General features: G+C 32.0%; 1 protein-coding gene, 1 long non-coding RNA gene and 1 other non-coding gene across 3 annotated transcripts; 1 reads left to right on the forward strand and 2 right to left on the reverse strand.

The window, feature by feature from the left end:
• Window positions 1-493: 493 nt before the first annotated feature.
• LOC136064561 (uncharacterized) lies at window positions 494-1214 on the reverse strand. Its single transcript, XR_010626198.1, has 3 exons — window positions 902-1214; window positions 620-664; window positions 494-524 (listed from the first exon to the last, which is right to left on the reverse strand). It is a non-coding gene; the product is annotated as an uncharacterized LOC136064561 (long non-coding RNA).
• TRNAP-UGG (transfer RNA proline (anticodon UGG)) lies at window positions 1206-1277 on the reverse strand. Its single transcript has one exon. It is a non-coding gene; the product is annotated as a tRNA-Pro (tRNA).
• A 15741-nt stretch (window positions 1278-17018) lies between these two features.
• LOC136062213 (oleosin Cor a 13-like) lies at window positions 17019-17671 on the forward strand. Its single transcript, XM_065761028.1, has one exon. The coding sequence runs from the start codon at window positions 17087-17089 to the stop codon at window positions 17516-17518; it is 432 nt and encodes a 143-aa protein (XP_065617100.1). The 5' UTR covers window positions 17019-17086; the 3' UTR covers window positions 17519-17671.
• Window positions 17672-21395: the final 3724 nt, after the last annotated feature.

The raw sequence follows: 21395 nt of genomic DNA on the forward strand, positions 1-21395 counted from the left end.
TATACTTAAACCTGTAACATCTACAAGCTTTTCTTTCAAGTTATACAGTTTTAAGGCAATATTAAGGGCTTGAGTTTATATGTTTCTTCTTCTATGCGGAAATAATAATGGTATGATATTAATGTGATGTTCTTTTGTTGTTGGATTGCACAGGAAGGTTGCTATTATCAATTTGGATCCTGCTAATGACTCTTTGCCGTATCCTTTTCCACTTTATTTATATATGGGTTTATAGTGTTTGTTGTTTTGGTTGTAGTGTGTTGAGATAAAGTTTCCTTTACGAAATTATATAGGTACGAATGCGCTGTGAACATTGAGGATCTTATAAAACTAAGTGATGTAATGACAGAGCATTCTCTTGGTCCGAATGGAGGTGAGCTTGTGTGTGCGTCCTTGTTAATTTGCGTCCGATGAGTGTAATGCTTATCAACTAGGTGGGTTCAAAAACTTACCGGGTTTTTGTGTGTGTAACTTATCGTTCTATTAAGAGAAGAAGAATATCAATGTTCACAGCGCATTCGTACCTATATAATTTCGTAAAGGAAACTTTATCTCAACACACTACAACCAAAACAACAAACACTATAAACCCATATATAAATAAAGTGGAAAAGGATACGGCAAAGAGTCATTAGCAGGATCCAAATTGATAATAGCAACCTTCCTGTGCAATCCAACAACAAAAGAACATCACATTAATATCATACCATTATTATTTCCGCATAGAAGAAGAAACATATAAACTCAAGCCCTTAATATTGCCTTAAAACTGTATAACTTGAAAGAAAAGCTTGTAGATGTTACAGGTTTAAGTATACAATTTTTAATTTTTTCCAGCTAACTAAGAATAAGTTTACAAATTCGGGTCCAACGAAATAAAAAGGAAAAAAAGAAAAGAGACCTTCCGATAAGTTTGAGGAACTGAGACATGCCGTTGCAGTAAGTGGTTTTCCCTGATCCTGGTGGACCAATCACCACCTGCCCAAACACCATCTCTCTCTCTCTTTCTTAAATAAAAAAGAAAATTATTCGAATCGATGAAAGAAAATGTTCAAAATTTAGGTTTTAGGGTTCATACGAGAGGGATTCAGGGTTTTAGGATAATGGGTCAAAAGCCAAAAATTACAAAACCAAATACAACATTCTAGTGTTTTGATGCGTCAACGGTTGGGCACTAAAAAAGTCACAAAAAATAAATAAAAATTGGGGCATTCCGAGAATCGAACTCGGGACCTCTCGCACCCAAAGCGAGAATCATACCACTAGACCAAATGCCCGCTTGTTTATAAGTTATGTAATAAAAATATATAACTCAATCATTAGGATAAAAAAATAGATTTTTAAAATACGTAAGCTTGACAATACTGGAGCTGTTCATTATTTAACTTGGTTTCGTTCAGCAACACTGTCGTGTAATTTATTTACTGCAATGTTTTTCTTTGTTTCTTTTTTATAGGCTCTAGATTCCTTGTGGTGGGGGTGTATAATGTTGCCAGATCAACAAACACCTAGCCTTCCCCTTTTCTTTTCAAACATTTATGGGGGGTCGTGTTCGTGTGGTGCCAGATTATCACAAGCCCATGGACCACCCTGCCAGCCAGCTCCGTTTTTCAAATGTGGTGATCCACCTGGTGGTGGTTGAGCTCATCATTTTGGTTTTGGGGGTTCTCTGTTAAAATATTATGAATCTACTGTGAGTCATTCCTCTTGCAACAAACGGGTTTGAAGAACCTTACTAATTGCATAATTGAATTTTATTGAATCTGATTCTCAAAAGAAATATGAATTTAATGGTGTCCAATCTACAAAAGACATCAACAGAATTTCTTTTGATGTAGGTGGAAATGAACTGATGGAACTAATACTCTCTTTCATTTTTACTAGGAGTTATGTCGGACCTTGAAAGAAAAAAAAACCAATGATTCATCTTTTCAATATTTAATATTTGAATAATAGATTTAGTCATGATTCAACAGGTAAAGTCCACTTTTTGTTTTTCCATTTTCTAATCTTTATAAAGGTTTTGATTAGAATAAGGAAAAGGGCTAATTAAAAATTCGAGAGACAACTTTTCATTATTCATTTTAATAATGGTTTTCAATGAAACAAATAAATAGAAAACCACCGCACACTCTTGGTGTCATGGTCACTCCACAAGTATAAGTGTTTGTAAGTGTGGAGAGTAAGGGTCGAAGTTCAAGACTCTAGTGAGGAGCTTCACACACATATATACTTAGATTAGACTATAGTAGAATTTATATTTTGTATAAAAAAATAATAATAAATGAATAAATAGAAATTTAATAATTGTCGTATTTTGTTCCACACTAAATTTTTTGGGAATTCTAGTTTTAAATTTATGGATTCATTGGATTTATTTTAGTCTTGTATTAAGAATTGTGCAATTCCATTCAGATTGTTTATTTAAGGACAAAAATAAGATTTGAATTGACTGAATTATTGTGAAAATATGAAAATTGTCCAAATTGGAACTTGCCATGAAAAATGTGCTTTATTTCATAAACTGATATTTATTTTTCCTTAGAGTACGTTAGAGATATTTTCTAATGTGTTACTATAATCTCCCTTTTACTCTGATGAGCCCAAATTGGCAAAAAAATTAACTTTGGAACATTCTTAGAACGACAGTTTAATTTAGGAAATTAGTTGGATTTTTTAAGAAAATGCTTGTCATTATATTTAATTGGGTCAGAAAGTTCCCCATCTATCTTAACTGGTCCCATGATATTTATCTCTTGAAAATCCGTCTAATTATCCTAACATTTTTATTGAGGGTGTCCAATTTTAATTTAAGGTCCACTTATTATTGGGTAAGTGTCACATTGTTACTTGCCCATTAAAAAGAATGAATTTAAATTAATGAAAAGGGCTGGAAATACATTACTATGTGGTAGCATCATATGGATACCACTTGTCCAAATCCTAGCAACATTTCAGAAAATTCTCTATGCAATAGGCATCATAAGGTTCCTAATGCCTTCCCCATGTATAACCAAACTTCTGAATTCATGAATATAAGTGATCAATCATACCTAGAAAAACCCAATGATTAGTGGACTCCCGAACCATTATTAAAATTGATCACTTTTATAATCCTCACCCACTGTGCACATTTTAGGAACACATGGAGTTCTAGTAGTGTAGTGTCGTTTTTGTTTCTGTATGTATGCACATCACGATTGAAGGTGGTTGAAGTTGTACTCATCGTTGTCCGAAAATTTTGGGGATGTATCGACAGTAATTATTCCTTCATCTAATTGGATGGATAATTCTTGAATAATTTAATCGTGAATTATTGATTTTTTTTTTCATTTATAATTCATGAATTCTATTTTTAAAAATCCAAATAATATAATTTGATTTCTTTGTAAGAGTTCTTCTATTATTTTATTAGAAATATACTTCTTTTGATGACCCCCATTTTCCTTTGGTTCCTCTCCAACAACTTGATCATACATTGACAACATACTGCACACCGTTATAAATGACCAACACATTCATCATGCTTGAATATCTTGTGGTAGAAGTCATTTTGCATTTGTTTTTATTTTATATTAAAAATTATAGTAATTGTCCGTTTCTAAAAAAAAAAAGTAATTGTCCAAATATTTTAAATCTTAAACCTCAAATATGAAATTAATAAGAGATTTTGCATGTAGACAATGTGAGATTGGACCACGACATTTTCCAGTATTCTCGGTCTAATCAATGATAATTTTTAGACTTGTGCACACCCACATCGCTGCTGGTTGCGACCCAATTCATCAAGCAAGATTGAATTCCCATCCACAGAGGGGGAAAAAAAAAAAAAAAAAAAGTTGTCAGCTATTCATTTGTCTCCATCATTATTAAGCGTGGAGGAAGATAAAAAAAGACTACCTCCATCATTTCAAACTCGTGTGTCATTCTTGGTACGATGTGATGAATGGTGCTTTGCCCTAACATATTATTATGTAACTTATAATGTCATTTTTTTTAATAGAAACAACAATAGATTTATAACTATGAAGCGAATTCCGTTCTATATGATTATTTTTTATTATTAGGTCAAAACATTAATAAGTGGGTTCCAGTTAACTTAAATAGTAAAATTTCTGATAATTGAATAAAACATCTGAGATTCAATCTTCGCTTACACCAAAAACCAATTAGTGTTGTAGGGACCCAATTTGGATTGACCCTGAATACGAATGGATTTTCAGCCCAACCAGCCCAAACAATAAATTTATAGAGAGTGGATTGAAAGGTTTAGGTGCTGGCCATCGATCACCATGCATGAACTTTTCTTATAAAAAATGCTAAGAGTGTATTTACAAATGGGGGATGCTCCTCGGCCCGTGGCCGAGGAGGCCTTCTTGTTCTCTCTTTTTCCCCCCCCCCCTTTTTTTACTTTACTAGCTTTTCTTTTATAGTTTTCATCTTCCTATCCCCTCCTTCCATCTGTTGATCATCTATTTGCCTTTTTTTCTGGCCGTCCGTCCCATCAGAGGCCTTATCGGTACTCAAGTGGTTCACTCTGATCAACGTTATCCTGCCAAGGGGTNAAGCAAACTTCATGACATCTTAAGCTGAGTATCTTCATTTTTGTAATTCATAATGCCTGTCCAATTTCTGTCCAATCCATTTTTTCACAATCGTAAAAGTTGAAGAGAATGCAATAAAAAAGTCTAGAGGTTACTTTCACCAATTGAATCAACCTCTGAATTAGATCCACTAAGTTGGAATTGTTAATAAAACAAAAGCACATATATCTAAAATAGAGTACCATATATTAAAAGTTGTTTCCTACAAATTGTGGTTGCACTAAGTGGATTTCGTTTCCTTTTTTCTTTATATATTACACACACACACATATATATATATATATATTTTCTCCTTTTACTTGTTCATTTTATACACTGACACTGATTGCAAACTTTCAAGGACGAAAATAATAAAATTGGAATTTTAGAAGACATATTATAATCACTTTAAATTTAGAATGTGTACAAAGGATTTTAGCAAAAAATTTATAATAAAATTAAGAGCATATTATACCAACATCCCTTAAGGTTTCACAAAATGAAAATCACCCAAATGTTTCAAAAAATGGCATTCCCCCTTGAGATTTGTATGCATACATCAAATAAGTACCATCGCCAAATCCTTCTCCTCCTTTTCCTTTTTTGTTTTCCACCACAGTTTGGTTTTTCCCCATATCCTCACTTTTATCCCCCTCCAATTTTGCCTACCCCATCCCCACCACCTCCACCACCTCAGGTGTCTAGCCTTTCTCTGCCTAAACTGCCTAACCATGTACCTGTCTCACACACCACACCAAATATACCCACCATAGAAACCTCACAAAAGATCTCTCCTACGTCTCAATCTTCAGGTCAAGATGGCAGTAATAGGTCTTTTCACATTGATGCAAAATTATTTTCTTTTTCTTTTGATGGGGGGCAGTTTGATTCATATGCCTTGCATGAGACACGCCGGAATGTTAAAAGCTCTATTTGGGTGGGTTGTAGAGGCATGGAATGGATTCTTAATTGTTTTGCTGATATCTGTGATTGGATGCCAGGACCTGATGTCCATTGTAAGAGACTCAGGAAGGATGGGAAGTTGATAGAGTTTTGTGGTAGATCAAATAGGGCCGGTCTCTTTGTTGCTATATCGGTTTTTTATGGTGGGGCACGGAGAGGTTGTGTTATGATACCAACAAGTCTCAATCGCGCTGGCTGGTCTCTGATCCATAAAGAACTGAAGAATTTTTAATCTGGTGCAAAATCTGCAACTATGGCCGGTGCACTTTCCCAAGAATTTTGGTGGTGATGGTCAAGTAGCTGGTGGTCGCCAGAGCGGGAAAAATATACCTATTTATGGTAACCAACAGAAGTCAAGGATTTTTGAAAATATGGGAGCCATGTTTGGAAGTAGGGGTGGCAAATGGGCGGGTTTGGGCGGGTTTGGGGTGGGCATAATTGGGTTGGGTATATAAAACTCATTTACCCATTTAAAACCCATTTAACTAATTCCTTATAACCCAAATTCAACCCAACCAAATTATTATGGGTAAACCCCAACCCACCCAATTACCCAATTATCAAAATGACCAAAATGCCACTAAAGTGAAAATGACCAAAGTACTCTAAAATTTTCAAAAATGACCAAAATGCCCCCAAAACCTGAAAATTACCAAAATACCCCCAAAACCCAAAAAAATTACCAAAATACCTCCAAAATCTAGAAAATAACCAAAATACCCCAAAAACCCAAAAAATGACCAAAATACCCTTGAAAGCAAAAAATTACCAAAATACCCCCAGAACCTAAAAAATGACCAAAATATCCCCAAAACCTTAAAATTACCAAATACCCTCCAAAACCTAAAAAATGACCAAAATACCCCTGAAACCCAGAAAATGACCAAAATACCCCCAAAACCCAAAAAATGACCAAAATACCCCCCGAGAACCTGAAAATGACCAAAATACCCTTAGAACCCAAAAAATGACCAAAATACTCCTGAAACCTAAAAATTATCAAAATACCCCCAAAACCCATAAAATGACAAAAAAAACTCATTAAACCTGTAAGTCGATAAAAATACACCCTAAACCTAAAAATGACCAAATCCCCCATAAAACTAAAAAATGACCAAAATACTCCCTAAACATAAAAAATGATCAAAATACCCATAAACCTAAAAAATGACTAAGATACCCAACCCCTATTTTAGGAATTTTAGAGGCTTCGAGTGTATTTTTTTCATCTTATAGGATTAGTTGTATGTTGGTCATTTTAGATATTTTGAGGGGTATTTTGGTCGTTTTATAGGTTTAGAGTATTTTGGTCGTTTTAGACATTTCAGGGTATTTTTGGTAATTTTAGAGGTTTCATGTTGTTTATGGCCATTTTAGTGGTTTTGGGTTTATTTGGGTCATTTCAAAGGTTTAGGGGTATTTTCGTCACTTTAGAGGTTTGAGGGTATTGTGGTCATTTTTTAGGTTTAAGGGGTATTTTGGTCACTTTTTAGGTTTAGGGGGTATTTTGGTCATTTTATAGTTTTAGGGGGGGTATTTTGTTCATTTTTAGGTTTCGGGGTTATTTTTGTCAATTTTTAGACTTCGGGGTTAATTTGGTCATTTTTAGGTTTTTAGGTTATTTTGATCAATTTTTAGGCATTGGGATTATTTTGGCAATTTTTTAGGTTTCGAGTGTATTTTACTCATTTTTAAGGTTTTGAGGGTATTTTGTTCATTTTTTAGGTTTTAGGGTTATTTTGGTTATTTTTTAGGCTACGGGGTTATTTTGGCCATTTTTTAGGTTTCAAAGGTATTTTGGTAATTTTTAGGTTTCAGGAGTATTTTGGTCATTTTTTGGATTTCTGGGGTATTTTGGTCATTTTTAAGTTTTGGGGGTATTTTGGTCATTTTTAGGTTTTAGGGATATTTTGGTCATTTTTTTTTTTGGGTTTTGGGAGTATTTTGGTCATTTTTAGGTTTCAAGGGTATTTTTGTCATTTTTTGGGTTTCGGGGGTATTTTGGTTATTTTTTGGATTTCAGGGGTATTTTTCGTCATTTTTGGGTTTCGGGGGTATTTTGGTCATATTTTGGATTTCGGGAGGTATTTTGGTCATATTTTGGATTTCGGGAGGTATTTTGGTCATTTTTTGGGTTTCGAGAGGTATTTTGGTCATTTTGTAGTTTTATGTGTTATTTTGGTCATTTTTTAGGTTGAGGGGGTATTTTGGTAATTTTAGTAGTTTTAGTAGTTTTTGGGGTTAGGTAATTGGGTACCCAATTAAAACTCAATAAACATTAGTGTTAATTTGGTGTAATTGGGTAGTCAATTAAAACCCAATAAACATTAGTGTTAATTGGGTTTAATTGGGTTAATACCCATTTAACCCAACTAATAATTGGATGGGTTTGGGTCTATTTTAAGTGGGTGGGTTTGGGTGAGCAAATGGGTTTGGGTTGATTTTGCCATCCCTAATTATAATGGATTATGTTCTCCTGTTTGAGTTTTTTGATAGAAAATTAATTACACATTGTTTTGTCTCGGAAATAAATACATGTTATAATAAAAATTATACAGTTTAAGGTTTTTATAGGTTGTTGCTCAATTAAGATTTCTTGATATTTTTAACAGAGATGTCTAGGTTTCGGATCTTATCTCCTCCTTTGTAATTATTAAATTATAAATTGAAAATAAAAAAACTATATGGTGTACCATTTTCCTCTTCCTTTTTATATCCTCATTTTATTTTAATTGGATTACACATATTCACTAACCAACTTTGCATATGATTTTCCCTCTAGGTTGGCTATTAATTATTAGGGGGTTGGTGAATACTTTTCCCCTATTCCATGTTCCCATCAACAGTTTATGCCTAACCCTATCCCTATGCATGGCTATGTCAACACTTAGTCGCTCGTAGAAAAAATTAATGGTTTCAAATGAGGAGAATTTGGTGTGGTTCTTGACCTAACAATATCCTGATATTAACAATACCATAGAAAATGTGAGGTCAACTAGCCGTTTAACCTGGCAAAAGGTTCGCTTAACCCAGCATTTTAATTATGATTAAATCATGATTTCATTGGAAGCTCATGATTCACCTTGGGCTTAAATTCTTGCATTGTCGTAAATTTTTTTTCAGAGTGGCATCTATTTTCCCAGATAAGCTAATCCAGGGTTTTTTTTTTCTTGACTATACTCATCTATTTTTCCTCATTCCTCATACCTCATAGTATGATTGTATGACATTTCATATTAAGAGTCCACAACGATTGAAATTTATCAATTTAATCATTTTATCACAATATCATAACAACAATAGAGATATCCAATTTGAGTTTAATTAAAGTTTATAGATTAGCTAAGACTAGAGCCAATGTTTTAAATTGGAACCATAATCAAATGTAAACCGAATCAAATTGTGATTGAGTTGAGATTATTATAACCGGACCCACTGGTAACCCAAGCGGAAGGAAATTGCGGAAAGGCCTATAAAAAGTGAAGTAGAAGTGAGAACTGCAAAAAAGTTTCAGTTTGAAAGGAATCAAATGAAAAGTAGTTTCATACTTGCTCCGACATGTTATGTCCATTTTAGAATTGGTCCTTTAATTTTTTTGGGTGCTATAGGATAGATTTCTTTGTGAGCCATATTCAGAAGTCAAGCAGGAGATTTCCACGAAAATCTTGTATCTAAAACCACAGTCATTTTATTTATTTATTTTTTTAATTTCTATTGGACTGACCCTCCTGGAGTCAAAACTTAGATGTATACCTATGATTCCATCAAATACAACGGGACAAAACAGACCTTTTCATACATAATTTCCATGAGAATTTTTTTTTGATGAGAAATCCAATTAATGTGTTTGCATTGCCTTTCTGCCTAACTTGTCTGATAATAATGCAGAGCTAACAGTACAGACAATCGACAGACAGGTTGAATTAATTAGTAGACATCACCGGTATAACTCCATCACGTTATTTTCAGTCAATTGCATGCGTTATGCATAGTATAGGTCTGTTTAGATACAATTTATTTTTGTTAAAATTAAAAATTAAAAACTAAAAATACTATAACAAAATAATTTTTAAATATATGAATAGTATTGTGGGACTTATATTTAATTTCTGAATAAAGTGATTATGGGTCCCATAAACAGTACATAAATAATACATGAATAGTAACTTTATCTTTGGTGTAATCACGCGAATCCAAACAGCACCTATCAGTGACTAAGCCAAGATATTTTTCTTGGGGGATGCAAACTCTTAATAATATATATATATATATGATATTTTTTATTATTAAAAAAAATATTTTTTTAATATTATATTACAACTAGGGTGTTCATGGTGCAATTTAGTATGATTTTGAGTTATTTTTGGCACCACATTTTGTGGTGTGGTTTGGCCAAAATCATTATCGCACTACACCTTAATTTTGCAATCACATGTATAGTGTGGTATATAATGTGTAGTTTGGTCGGTTTTAAGTTAGTTTATTTTTCAAGATGTTATAGCCAATTACTAGTTTATTATTAATAACTATGACAATGTGACAACAAGTTTTTTTTTTTTTTTTTTTTAATATATAAACTTGTGTAACAAAAAAAGTAACACAAATACATGCAAGACAAAAGGAAAAAGAAACATGATAGATTGACAATAAACTAAAAGTACTACAAATATATACAAAGCAAAATAATAATCCATGACAATAAATCATATACAATTATACATGTTAAATAAATATAACTTGTAACACAAAGATGCTTAACAAACACAACCATAAGGTTCATAACAATTTACCATATACATGACTAGTCATGCCTACTGTGAGTGAGAGGGTATCAAGAGAGAAGAGTGAGAGTATGAGATGGACAAGTGAATGAGGTTTTGAACTTTCGATTTTGTATCTAATCGAAACAAAGTCGTTTATAATGTGCAATTGGAACACACTAACTTTGGGCAAGCCACTTACTTTAAATATATATATATATATATATATATATATATATATATATGAGAGTAGTGTGGTGTGGTTTTGTGTGGTTTTCTTATTATAAAACCACACGCTGCACTGCACAATATAGTTCAATATGCAGTGCAGTTCATTACTACTTGCGATGTGGTGCGGTTACTCTATTTTGCAAGCGGTTTTGGTTGGTTTGGGGGCGGTCATGCGGTTTGAACAGTTTGGTGAACACCCCTAACTACAACCAATTTGCATACTCTTTAAACTAAGCATTATTGAATTTATACGAAAATTTTTTCAATTTTCGTTTGTGAAAAGTAGTGGTTATGAGGTTGATAAAAGCCATTTTGATGCTTTTCAAATTTTATCTATACTATTTTGACAGTTTTGTGGCTACTGGTTTATTGGATAAGTGGTGTTTGTTCTAATATTGGTTTTTATTTAATTAATTTCAACCTTTTTTTAATATTATAATTCGATAGATACACCAGAGAGAGAGAATTTAAACCCTTAATATCTTTGTTAGAAACACTAGAAGATGTCAATTAGTTGAACTAAAAAGCTATTGCATTTTGGCATCAATTTCAACTTTTTTGAGAATATAATTCCATGATTTTGGCATCAATTTCAAAGATTCATTATTCAAAAAATAACTCTATTATATTCAAACTAGATTTCTCACACGCACTTTGCACGTGCAATAAGATTTTTTTATTTTTTTAATTTTAGGTTTAATGAAATAATGTTTAAAAGTGAGATAGAGATGTTTCTCAAAAAAAAAAAAAAAAAAAAAGTAAGATAGAGATATTGTTCTAATTTTTAGGATTTTGATAAAATTTTGAAAGCCTTAAAGTTAGGAATTATTTTAAAAATAATAAATTACTCTTTTAACTAGTTTGTGTTTTTAAATTTAAAATTATTCAACTAAAAGATAGTAGTACTTTAGAGAGTTTAGGAATTTATATGAAAATATTTTGGTACACCAAAAATTGAAGACGAAATAGAGAATTTTCTTATTAAGAATATAGATTCATTATTCAACTCTCCTCTCATAAGAAAAAGGAGCAAAGGCTCTATAAATAAATAAATAAAAAGGAAAAAAAAAAAAAGGAAAAAAGAGCGACGGCCCAATACATAAAGTTATAACATCCACGGCCGAATTAATGTTCGACGTTCCACAGATCCACTGAAGACTACGTGGGTTGTGGCAACATTTTGAGAAGTGCAGTGCGTGTGATTAAAAAAGTAAAATTTGAGAAGTTTTGGATAAAGCTCTATCAAAACAAGAAAAGATTATTACTTATTAGCGCATTTCAAAAACTGCTGATGTTGAAATAATACAAGTGATGGGAACTGGGAAGTCAAATATTGATTGGATGTGGACTTTGGTGTGGGTTTTTTTTATTTATTTGGGCCTGTTAATAAATTTTTTAAAAAATTTATAAAAAGCCTGTCCACCTTATAAATGAAGTTTTATAGTTAGAGCTTGTTCCACCCACAGATGTTGTAAAAATTGTTGAGATATCTATGGAAGATGGGAGAGATTTGAAATTATTTTACAATTGCATCCTTTTTAAATAATAAAAGGATCAACTATAATTTGGCGTTGGGTACTAAGTAATGTTCTAGGATTCCTAAAAATGTTTAAAAATTTCTATGTTTGGTTGCAAATCACACTAGGAAATTAGATGTCAGGGAAATCTCAATTTTCCCTTTAACCCCTTTTTAGTAGGAATGTAAATTTCCTTTTGAAACAGGTGGGTATCCAGATTTTCAAATTTAAAGGAAATTGAATTTTTTATAAATTAACAATTTTAACAATTTTTCCTTATCATTTAAGCAATTGAGATAAAATATAAAATAAATCATCAATATCTTTTCCTTTGTCTTTATCGCTTCCCATCAAAACAACATTATTTTTTCCCACCAAAACAATATAAACAAGATAGACAACTCTGTTGATGTATTCATCTTTTCTTCTTTTAGACTATAGTTTTAATGAATATGTCATATTTATAGTTTATATTTTGCTTTTCATTATTTATTTAGAAGAAGATTATTTTTTTTTTAAAGACTTATATTGGATTTAAAAATTTAAGGATAGAATGGGAAAAATAAGTAATTCAGTTAAGATTCTTAGGAATAAACTAAACATTATAATCTCACATTCCCAATTAAACCAAACATAAGAATAGTTATATTCCTAGGCATCCAGATTGCAAGGCATCACATTCCTAGCTAGGAATCTGGATGCCAAGAGTAATGTGTATTCCCCCATATCTTCTAGCCACTTTTGTGTGTGTACGAGAGAGAGAGAGAGAGAGAGAGAGAGAGAGAGAGGGATGATCACAGTACAATTTGCAAAGATCTATTTTCAAAATTGTGAGAAATTTTATACGAGATTCCATTTATTAAATTGTTTGACTAATACGAAAGATAGAAAGTAAACAATTCAAAAGATACAAGTTCTAGCAGCAACTCATGCACATCTTCTTCCCCCATACCAAACGCCACCTAATAGCTAAACACCCCCTCTCCCCTGGTGTCTTGTATCTTCCAACCACTTTTGTGTGTGTGAGAGAGAGAGAGAGAGAGAGAGAGAGAGAGAGAGAGAGAGATGATCACAATACAATTTGCAAAGATCTATTTTCAAAATTGTGAGACATTTTATATGAGATTCCATTTATTAAATTGTTTGACGAATGCGAAAGATAGAAAGTAAACAATTCAAAAGATACAAGTTCTAGTAGCAACTCGTGCACATCTTCTTCATCGTACGCCCAATAATGCGTATGAGTCCAATATTCAAGCCCCTATGTGATTCATAGATTAGGCCTTTTCACATGTAATTTTCATCTTTTTAGCCTCCAAACTTAGATAAATGATTCCCAAATTTGGAATTTTCACATGTAATTTCATATTTTCATAATGTAACTAAGACATCCAAGCCTTGTAACTTTTTCTTAGATTAAATTTAGGATCAAAGTCATGTAATGTTCTTGTCATGTTCAATTCGATGTTAATTCATTTTTTGAATTTCAATTAAATGAGGTATATTACTATATTTGTCACATAGGATTTTTTCATCAATTATATAAGTGGTGATTTCAATGTATAACTCTCAATCTTGGAGAAAAGATACAATTAGTCAAATCGCCATTTTGAGAGGCTTCAGCATGACCTCACCTATTCATATGGATTTGGCCCAATAAAACAAGTGGGTTGAGGTTGCGGTCTCTCATATTAGTTGCGGTCTCTTACATAGGTTTGTGTAAATTAATAGGAATATTTATTTCTTAAATAAGATTCTTGTTGGTATCTATTTTCATAACACATTTTGTACAATCCCGATTCAACCAAGCCCAACTTCCTTGTGGAATCAATTCATGTATTACATTATTTTTTTTATTCTTTTAAGTATAGCCCAAGCCCATGCAACATATTTGGGAAAATTGAGGAAGTGTGGTTTGGAGGGTATGGGTCGGTTTCTTTCAAACCTTTTGCATGAACCCAACCTATGCGTGCTACCAAGTGGGCAAGGAGGAGGTTTTGTACCTAAAATTTTCATCCCAAAACAGTTTTTATGCTTTGGCTAATTGTGGCCCAAAGTTCTGCTCAAACATTTTTTTTTTTCCTTTAAAAATAGTTGGCTCTCAGTGGCCAACTTTAGTTGCTAGCTCTCATTTAGGAGAGCCTCCCAATGGCCTGAAACAACTGAAAAGGGGGAGCCAATGAGGGTTTAGTCAAACATTTCCCAAATCACGTTAAAAGCATGCCAAACTCTTCCCTAAACAAAAGCAACCTAAGCCAAGACACCAAATTAGTGTCATGGGGGATAAAAGTCTCTTATACTACCAAAAACCCAGTTATTAGCAACACCCCAAACTCAATATAAAACTCTCTCTTTAGCTCAAAAATCAACAAACCACGTTTTCTCCCGCAGAACTGAAACTTTAGAACAAAAGCCAATTCAACCAGTTAGCATCCTCACAATTTTGAAGATTAGGGGTGGAAATATGGGTACATGAGAACCTTCCCTCTCTTCCTCACAACCTCTCTCAATTTCCTCTTCTCGCTGACCATGGGTCAAAGTTTCGGACTTGTGTATTTTTTCTGTATTTTCTTGTATTTCAGTTATGATATTTTGATTTCTCTCTTGTTAAAGCATCATTAACCTTTTGTTCATATACATTTGAAATTTTGGGCTTGACTCTCCAAAATAAACATTTGTAAAGAACCTAATGAGAGATTTGGGCTAATCTTGCATTTTTTGCTCTTGTCACAAAAACGTCCCTGACAATTCTTAGCTAAACTATAAACGAAATGACACTCTCATCTTTTGAGATTTGTGGATACATGACACTTCTCATTATATTCAGTTTGTTTTGCTTATAAAATATTTTATGGAAAACCATTTCAATAATTTATTGTGTTTGTTTCATTCTAATTTATTGTGTTTTGTAAAATATTATAAAACATTTTACCTTAAAAAACTCGGAAAAACATTTTACAAAATGCACCATGGCTCTTTTCTTCATCATCTAGTGGCTAGTCGTTAATCTGAGCAAGTGCTTTAGTGACCAGAGCAGCTAGTGTCAGCATTCAGGTTGTCAAACCACCAAACTAGCAACTTTAGTGGCTAAGTAGTCAATTTTGGCGGTTTGTGGTTGAAAACATTTTACAGCGAAAAGTATTAGATATGTGTAAATTAATAAGGATATTTTTTTAGAAAAGAAATATTATGTTAGTCAAAAGTTAAATGTTGCATTTATACAGACTTCAAAAGGAAAAATATTATTTCAAAAAACGTTTAGAGAAGTGTTATTTTTAAGACCTCAAGAAAGGTTTGTATAATTTGCTCATAATAAAATGAGTGGTGCACGAACAACAAATCAGGAATACAAATTCTTTGTCCTATATATATATATATATATATATATATATTTTACTACTTAAGTAATTACAATTTATATATATATATATATATATTTTTTTTTTTTTACTACTTAAGTAATTACAATTTATCACGTATTCAGCCCCAAAAAAAAAAGTTATCACATGTTTTTTATTTTTTTATTTTTATATAAAATAATCAAAAAAAAAAAGAAAAAGATCTTAACATATATCACAACTATTTTCTAGAGTTTCTCAAAAGAGTTAATTTCCAAGGTGACATGTTATTAATCGACAATAAAGCTTTCGTCATGTACAGTTGTCTTCTCTCACTGTTAGTTTCTGATCATCAGCTGATCTACACTCAGTGGTAGCGCCACCTTATGGCCAGGGTGGTCCCGCTTCCCAGACCACCCTGACCTGAAAAAAAAAATTATATAATAATTTAAAATTTTATATCTATTTACCTTTAAAAAAAAATTTTGGAACCACCCTGAATTTTTTTTATGCCAATAAAATTAAATTTTGGTTCATAATTTAAGTAACTTAACAATATATTGGGGTCTTTCAAGCAAAAAGAAAAAACTCAAAAAAAAAAAAAATGAACTAAAACTTGAAAAAAAAAAATTATAATAAAACTATTACAGGCTGAATAGTGGCTTGATTCCTTCGATTAAGTACATTGCCCAATACAATACAATTTTCAACAATTTATTATTTTTTATTACAATATTATTTTTCTTCACCAGATATATATTACTTACTTCTCATTTTTAATTATTTTTTCTTGTTTATTCTTAACCGCACGCATCTTCTGTCTCCTCAATTTTTACACTTCATACTTTTAAAATTTATCATGTCTTCATCTACACTTTTACATCTACATTTTGCCTTACTCCTTATTCGTAACTTCTATGTCTTCTACCAATACTAGTGTGGCAGTATCTCTTCTTAAGTTTTGAGTCTCAAATTTCTCAATACGATTTTTTTTTTTTAGCTGTACAAGTACCTTTGTTCATTTCATTTCTTTTTCATTTTTTTTTTCATTTTGAGGTTTTTTTGGTTTACAGAATGTAAATTTGTTTTGGTTTTATGAACAATATATATATATATATATATATTTTTTTTAAGCACAAACTTCATGTCGGCCGAATCTTGAATTTCAGTTGATATTTATCGAAACACCCGAAATAGACCGGAATGCCCCGAAATTTTTTCCAAAGTGGAGTAGGGTAGGTTACTGTTCTGGTTTGTTTACCACAACGGTATTTTTCAACTGTTACGGCCAGAACAGAATGAAATTAATAACATTGAATCAAACCTAATTACTTAAAAGCTAAAAAGAAATAAAATTATATAATTTATGTTTCTTAAAAAACACCCTAAACAAAATTTTTGAAGCCGTAACCGTCTACACTCCATTATTTCCAGCAGATCGAAGTGCTCGAAAGTCGAAACCTCCCAAACCCCTATCTCTCTGTCTCAAAGCCTGGAATAAGATAAAAACGACGTGTGCCGAAACAAAGCCACTTCGTTTACATGCAACCCCTGCATGACAAACTCCGCAACACGTGCCACCTTTTCTGAAACACGTGCCACTCCATCTTCACACCCATCTCCTCTTTCACACACACACACACACACTTCCCCTTTGATCCGCCACCGTCTGATCTATCAATCTTCATCAAAAAATGGCGGAGCTCCAACTACAATCCCAGTACCAACAACAACCGGGCCAACAAAGCTGGGCCCAACAAGTTGTCAGGGCAGCCACTGCAGTCACTGCAGGTGGGTCCCTCCTAATCCTCTCCGGCTTGATCCTAGCTGCTACAGTCATTGCCTTGACCATAGCAACCCCACTGTTCGTGATATTCAGTCCGGTTCTTGTCCCTGCGATCATTGCCGTAGCGCTTATTTTCATGGGGTTCATAGCTTCAGGTGGGTTCGGTGTTGCGGCACTGACGGTTCTGTCATGGATTTATAGGTACGTGACTGGGGAGCATCCACCTGGTGCGGACCAACTTGACCATGCGCGCTTGAAGCTAGCTAGTAAGGCTCGAGAGATGAAGGATAGGGCTGAGCAGTTTGGTCAGCAACACATCTCTGGAACTCATGCCTCTTAAGCTAGCTGCACCATCATGCATCTGATCGTGATTCTCTCTGCCTCTCGATATATATTTATGATAATGCAAGCTGTACTTAAAGAATGGGTCATTTGTTGTGTGTGTGTTTCGTTTATTTTATGTTTGGAATAAACTTCTTTTTTTGTTGCTTAATTTATGGGGTATGTTACGGTCTTTGTAATGAATTCAACATTTCTACTCCTAGTAAACTTTAAATTCTATTTTCATTTCATTTTCTTTTCCTTTGATTTAAGTTGATCTTTTGATTTTCTTATGCCGGTTATTAATTTCATTCGTGAATGTAAGATGATATAGGTCACGCACTATAGGGTCATTTCAGTCCAGGAGAGCTGATTCAATCGTTGCATGTAAAGTACACGTGTCAAAATGCATGCTTTTAGCTCAGGAGACATGACCAGTGATGCAAAATATGCATGCAGCAATACACGTGTTTATTTATTATTATTATTAATTTTTTTTAATAATGCGGCAGAGTAATTTTATTCAGTTAGAAATATAAGAAAACTAGATATAAACCCGTGCGTTGCACGGTTTTACGAAAAAGTTTATAAAATAAATATATAAATAATTTTATATTTTAATAGATTCAATAAAGATAAAAGAAAAAATTATCAAGTGTAAATAATTATTTCACTAAAATAAGGGGTAAGATTTTTTCTTAAAACTAAATTAAATTGATAATTTCAAATTGAATTTTAAATTGATAATTATTTTACAAAAAAGTACTAAACAATTGATAAATCTAAAATTAATATAATCTTGATAATATTATAAATTAAAATTAAAGTTGATAATTCAAGAATACACGTGTAGAACATTTTGATAATTTGATGTAACAAAAAAATCAAATAAGAAAATTGTTAAAATTAATCTATTAATTCTAACCATATTTAATCATTAATTCTAAGACCCTAACCCTAAGCATATAAATTAGATCAAAGCTAAGAAAATTAGTTCAAAACAAAATGCAACCAATACACAAAACCTAATCAATTTAATAAAAACAAATACAAAAACAAAGAAGGAGCCTTTAGAAACTTGACAATGTTTTCGAATGTTTTGAGTTCATTAATTAAAATCACATGAAGACAAAAACCAATAATAACACTAGAGAAAATAAACAAAATGAAAATAATAATAATAAAAGAAGAAAGAATGCATACCTACATTGTCATGAGATTTAATTAGCATTCACATATTGAAATAAGATTCACTCTAAAAAGGATATATAAGGTTATATATATTGGTAGAGTTTCATTTGAAATATAATTCATTTAAATCTTATAGAAATTAAAGATATCTAATCAATATGTTTGTTTTTATTCCATAAAAATTGGAATTAAAAAAGGTAAATAAATAAATAAATAGAAGAAGAGGAAGTATGAAGGATTACTCACATTGTTATGTACTCATGTGGCATAATTTATAATATTATTCATTAAAAAAAATAGAAGAAGAGGAAGAATGAAGGATTACTCACATTGTCATGATTTTTTGGTAGCAATAGTGCAAACTGAAAATTATGATTTTCTTGGTAGCGATTGCGCAAACTATGAAAATTATTGAGATGACTTCCTTAGTAAGAGATTAGCAGTCTAAAGTCTAAACCCACTAAGAGAAAATTTTGTGGGAGAGATGTGTGTGTGGATTTTTCTTTTTATAGACAAATGAATAGGATTTTTGCTAAGAGGGAGTGACGTGTGTGAAGATAAACAAATAGAATTCTAAATTTTAAATGTCATCAACGTAGAAATTATCAAATTAATGGAGATATATATACTATTTTTTGAGATAGACAGAGATTATCAAATTATCGGAGATTTTTGGGATAGATAGAGATTATCAAATTATTGGAGATATATACTGTTTCTTAGGATAGATTTATATTAATCACCTCTTGAAGAATTTGGATTGTGATATCCCTTAATAATCAAGCTTTGTAGCTTGATATTCTAATAAAGTAATATTAAATTAATAATATTAAAATTTTGAAAATTTAGATGATAAATATTATCCAAATTAAATTTTTGTATGTTAAATATTATCCCCTAATTAAGAAATATATCTAATAAATAAAAAAATAACGTTAATTAGATGATAAATATTATCTAAATTAAATTTTTGTATGTTAAATATTATCCCTTAATTTAAGAAATATATCCTAACAAATAAAAAATAATGTTAATCTAACTTTGTATAATGATAAGAATAAATTAGAGTCCGGATAGCATACTATGGGGGCATTTTTTGCTTCAAAGGAAACTCATGAGTACTCCTTAGGAAAATTTTTGCTTTTGTCCCACATTGAAAGGGTTTCCTTCCTCTTAGCACCTTATAAGGTATGAACCAATGGCATTAGAGTGCCACTAGTTTGGTTAATTAGAGTACCACTAGTTTGGTTAACCAAACTAGTGGTACTCTAGTGCCATTGGTTCATCCTTTTATTGTGGGGGCATTTTTTGCTTTAAAGGAAACTCATGAGTATTCCTTAGGCAAATTTTTGCTTTTGTCCCACATTGGAAGGGTTTCCTTCCTCTTAGCACCTTATAAGGCATGAACCAATGGCACTAGAGTACATTTTTGCTTTTGTCCCACATTGGAAGGGTTTCCTTCCTCTTAGCACCTTATAAGGCATGAACCAATGGCACTAGTAGTACTCTAATGCCATTGGTTCATGCCTTATAAGGTGCTAAAAGGAAGGAAACCCTTCCAATGTGGGACAAAAGCAAAAATTTGCCTAAAAAGTACTCATGAGTTTCCTTTGAAGTAAAAAATGCCCCCACACATACTATTCTTTTTTAATTCTTTATAAAAATCTAAAAATTTAATAAAATTTGTGCAATTTGGTGAGGCCACGTGGTGTAACCACGGCGTTTAAACCCAACTTTTATTATATATAATATGATATGATATGATATGATAGATACACAGTGGGCATGACTGAGCCAGGATGGAGATTGGAGATGTCCACCCCATCCAAGTCTTAGTAGCAATTGATTTACAAGCATAATTTTTACGAGTCTAAGCAACTCTATGTTACAACATCTTGGGGAAAAAGAAGCCTAAATAGGAAGTTACATGATTATTACTCTTTATCACCACCTCAAAAAACCTATTACTATAATTTGTATTCTTTATCATCAGCTCAATTCCATAATTTGTATTATTTATCATTAGTTCATGATCCGATTCATCGTGTCAACCAAAAATCAATTGGTATAGAGATAAAGTTTTTGTCTTCATTCGTTATATGATGATTATTGCTCTTTATCATCAACCTAAGACATTAATTGGTTTTTAGACCATTCAATAATACGATTATTCTTTCGTATTCTTTAGGTCTGTCCATCAGCTTAATATTTCATGATGGTTGCATTTTGTTTTCATCTTAATATAAACCAATAGTTGGATTTTTTTTATTATCAATTGTATCTTGAAGTTATCACACACACACACACACACACATATACATATATATATATATATATATGAAAAATGTAAATTTAGTTAATTGGCGTAAAGGAGTTTTTTTTTTGGGGGGGGGGGGGTAATCGCGTGGATTTTGATTGGTTTGTGATAATGTAAATAATAACAACCTACAGATTTAATCATAAATAAGAACACAGATAGATTCAATATATGAAAAGAAATCTATAAAATAATTAAACAACTCATAGACCAAATGCATAAAGGATGAATGCATGATGTGGAATTGATTAAGTTCATGAAGGATGAATGACACAGAACAGTTTATGTTTTGTGCTTTGACACAATCTTCTTAAATCTGTTTTCACCCATCACACAATCTGTGGTGCTTCGAGATTCATGCAGATGTCTGCTTCTCAGGATAAAATGA

Source organism: Quercus suber, unplaced genomic scaffold (assembly GCF_002906115.3).
Source record: "Quercus suber isolate HL8 unplaced genomic scaffold, Cork oak 2.0 scaffold_2, whole genome shotgun sequence".
NCBI lineage: Eukaryota > Viridiplantae > Streptophyta > Magnoliopsida > Fagales > Fagaceae > Quercus > Quercus suber.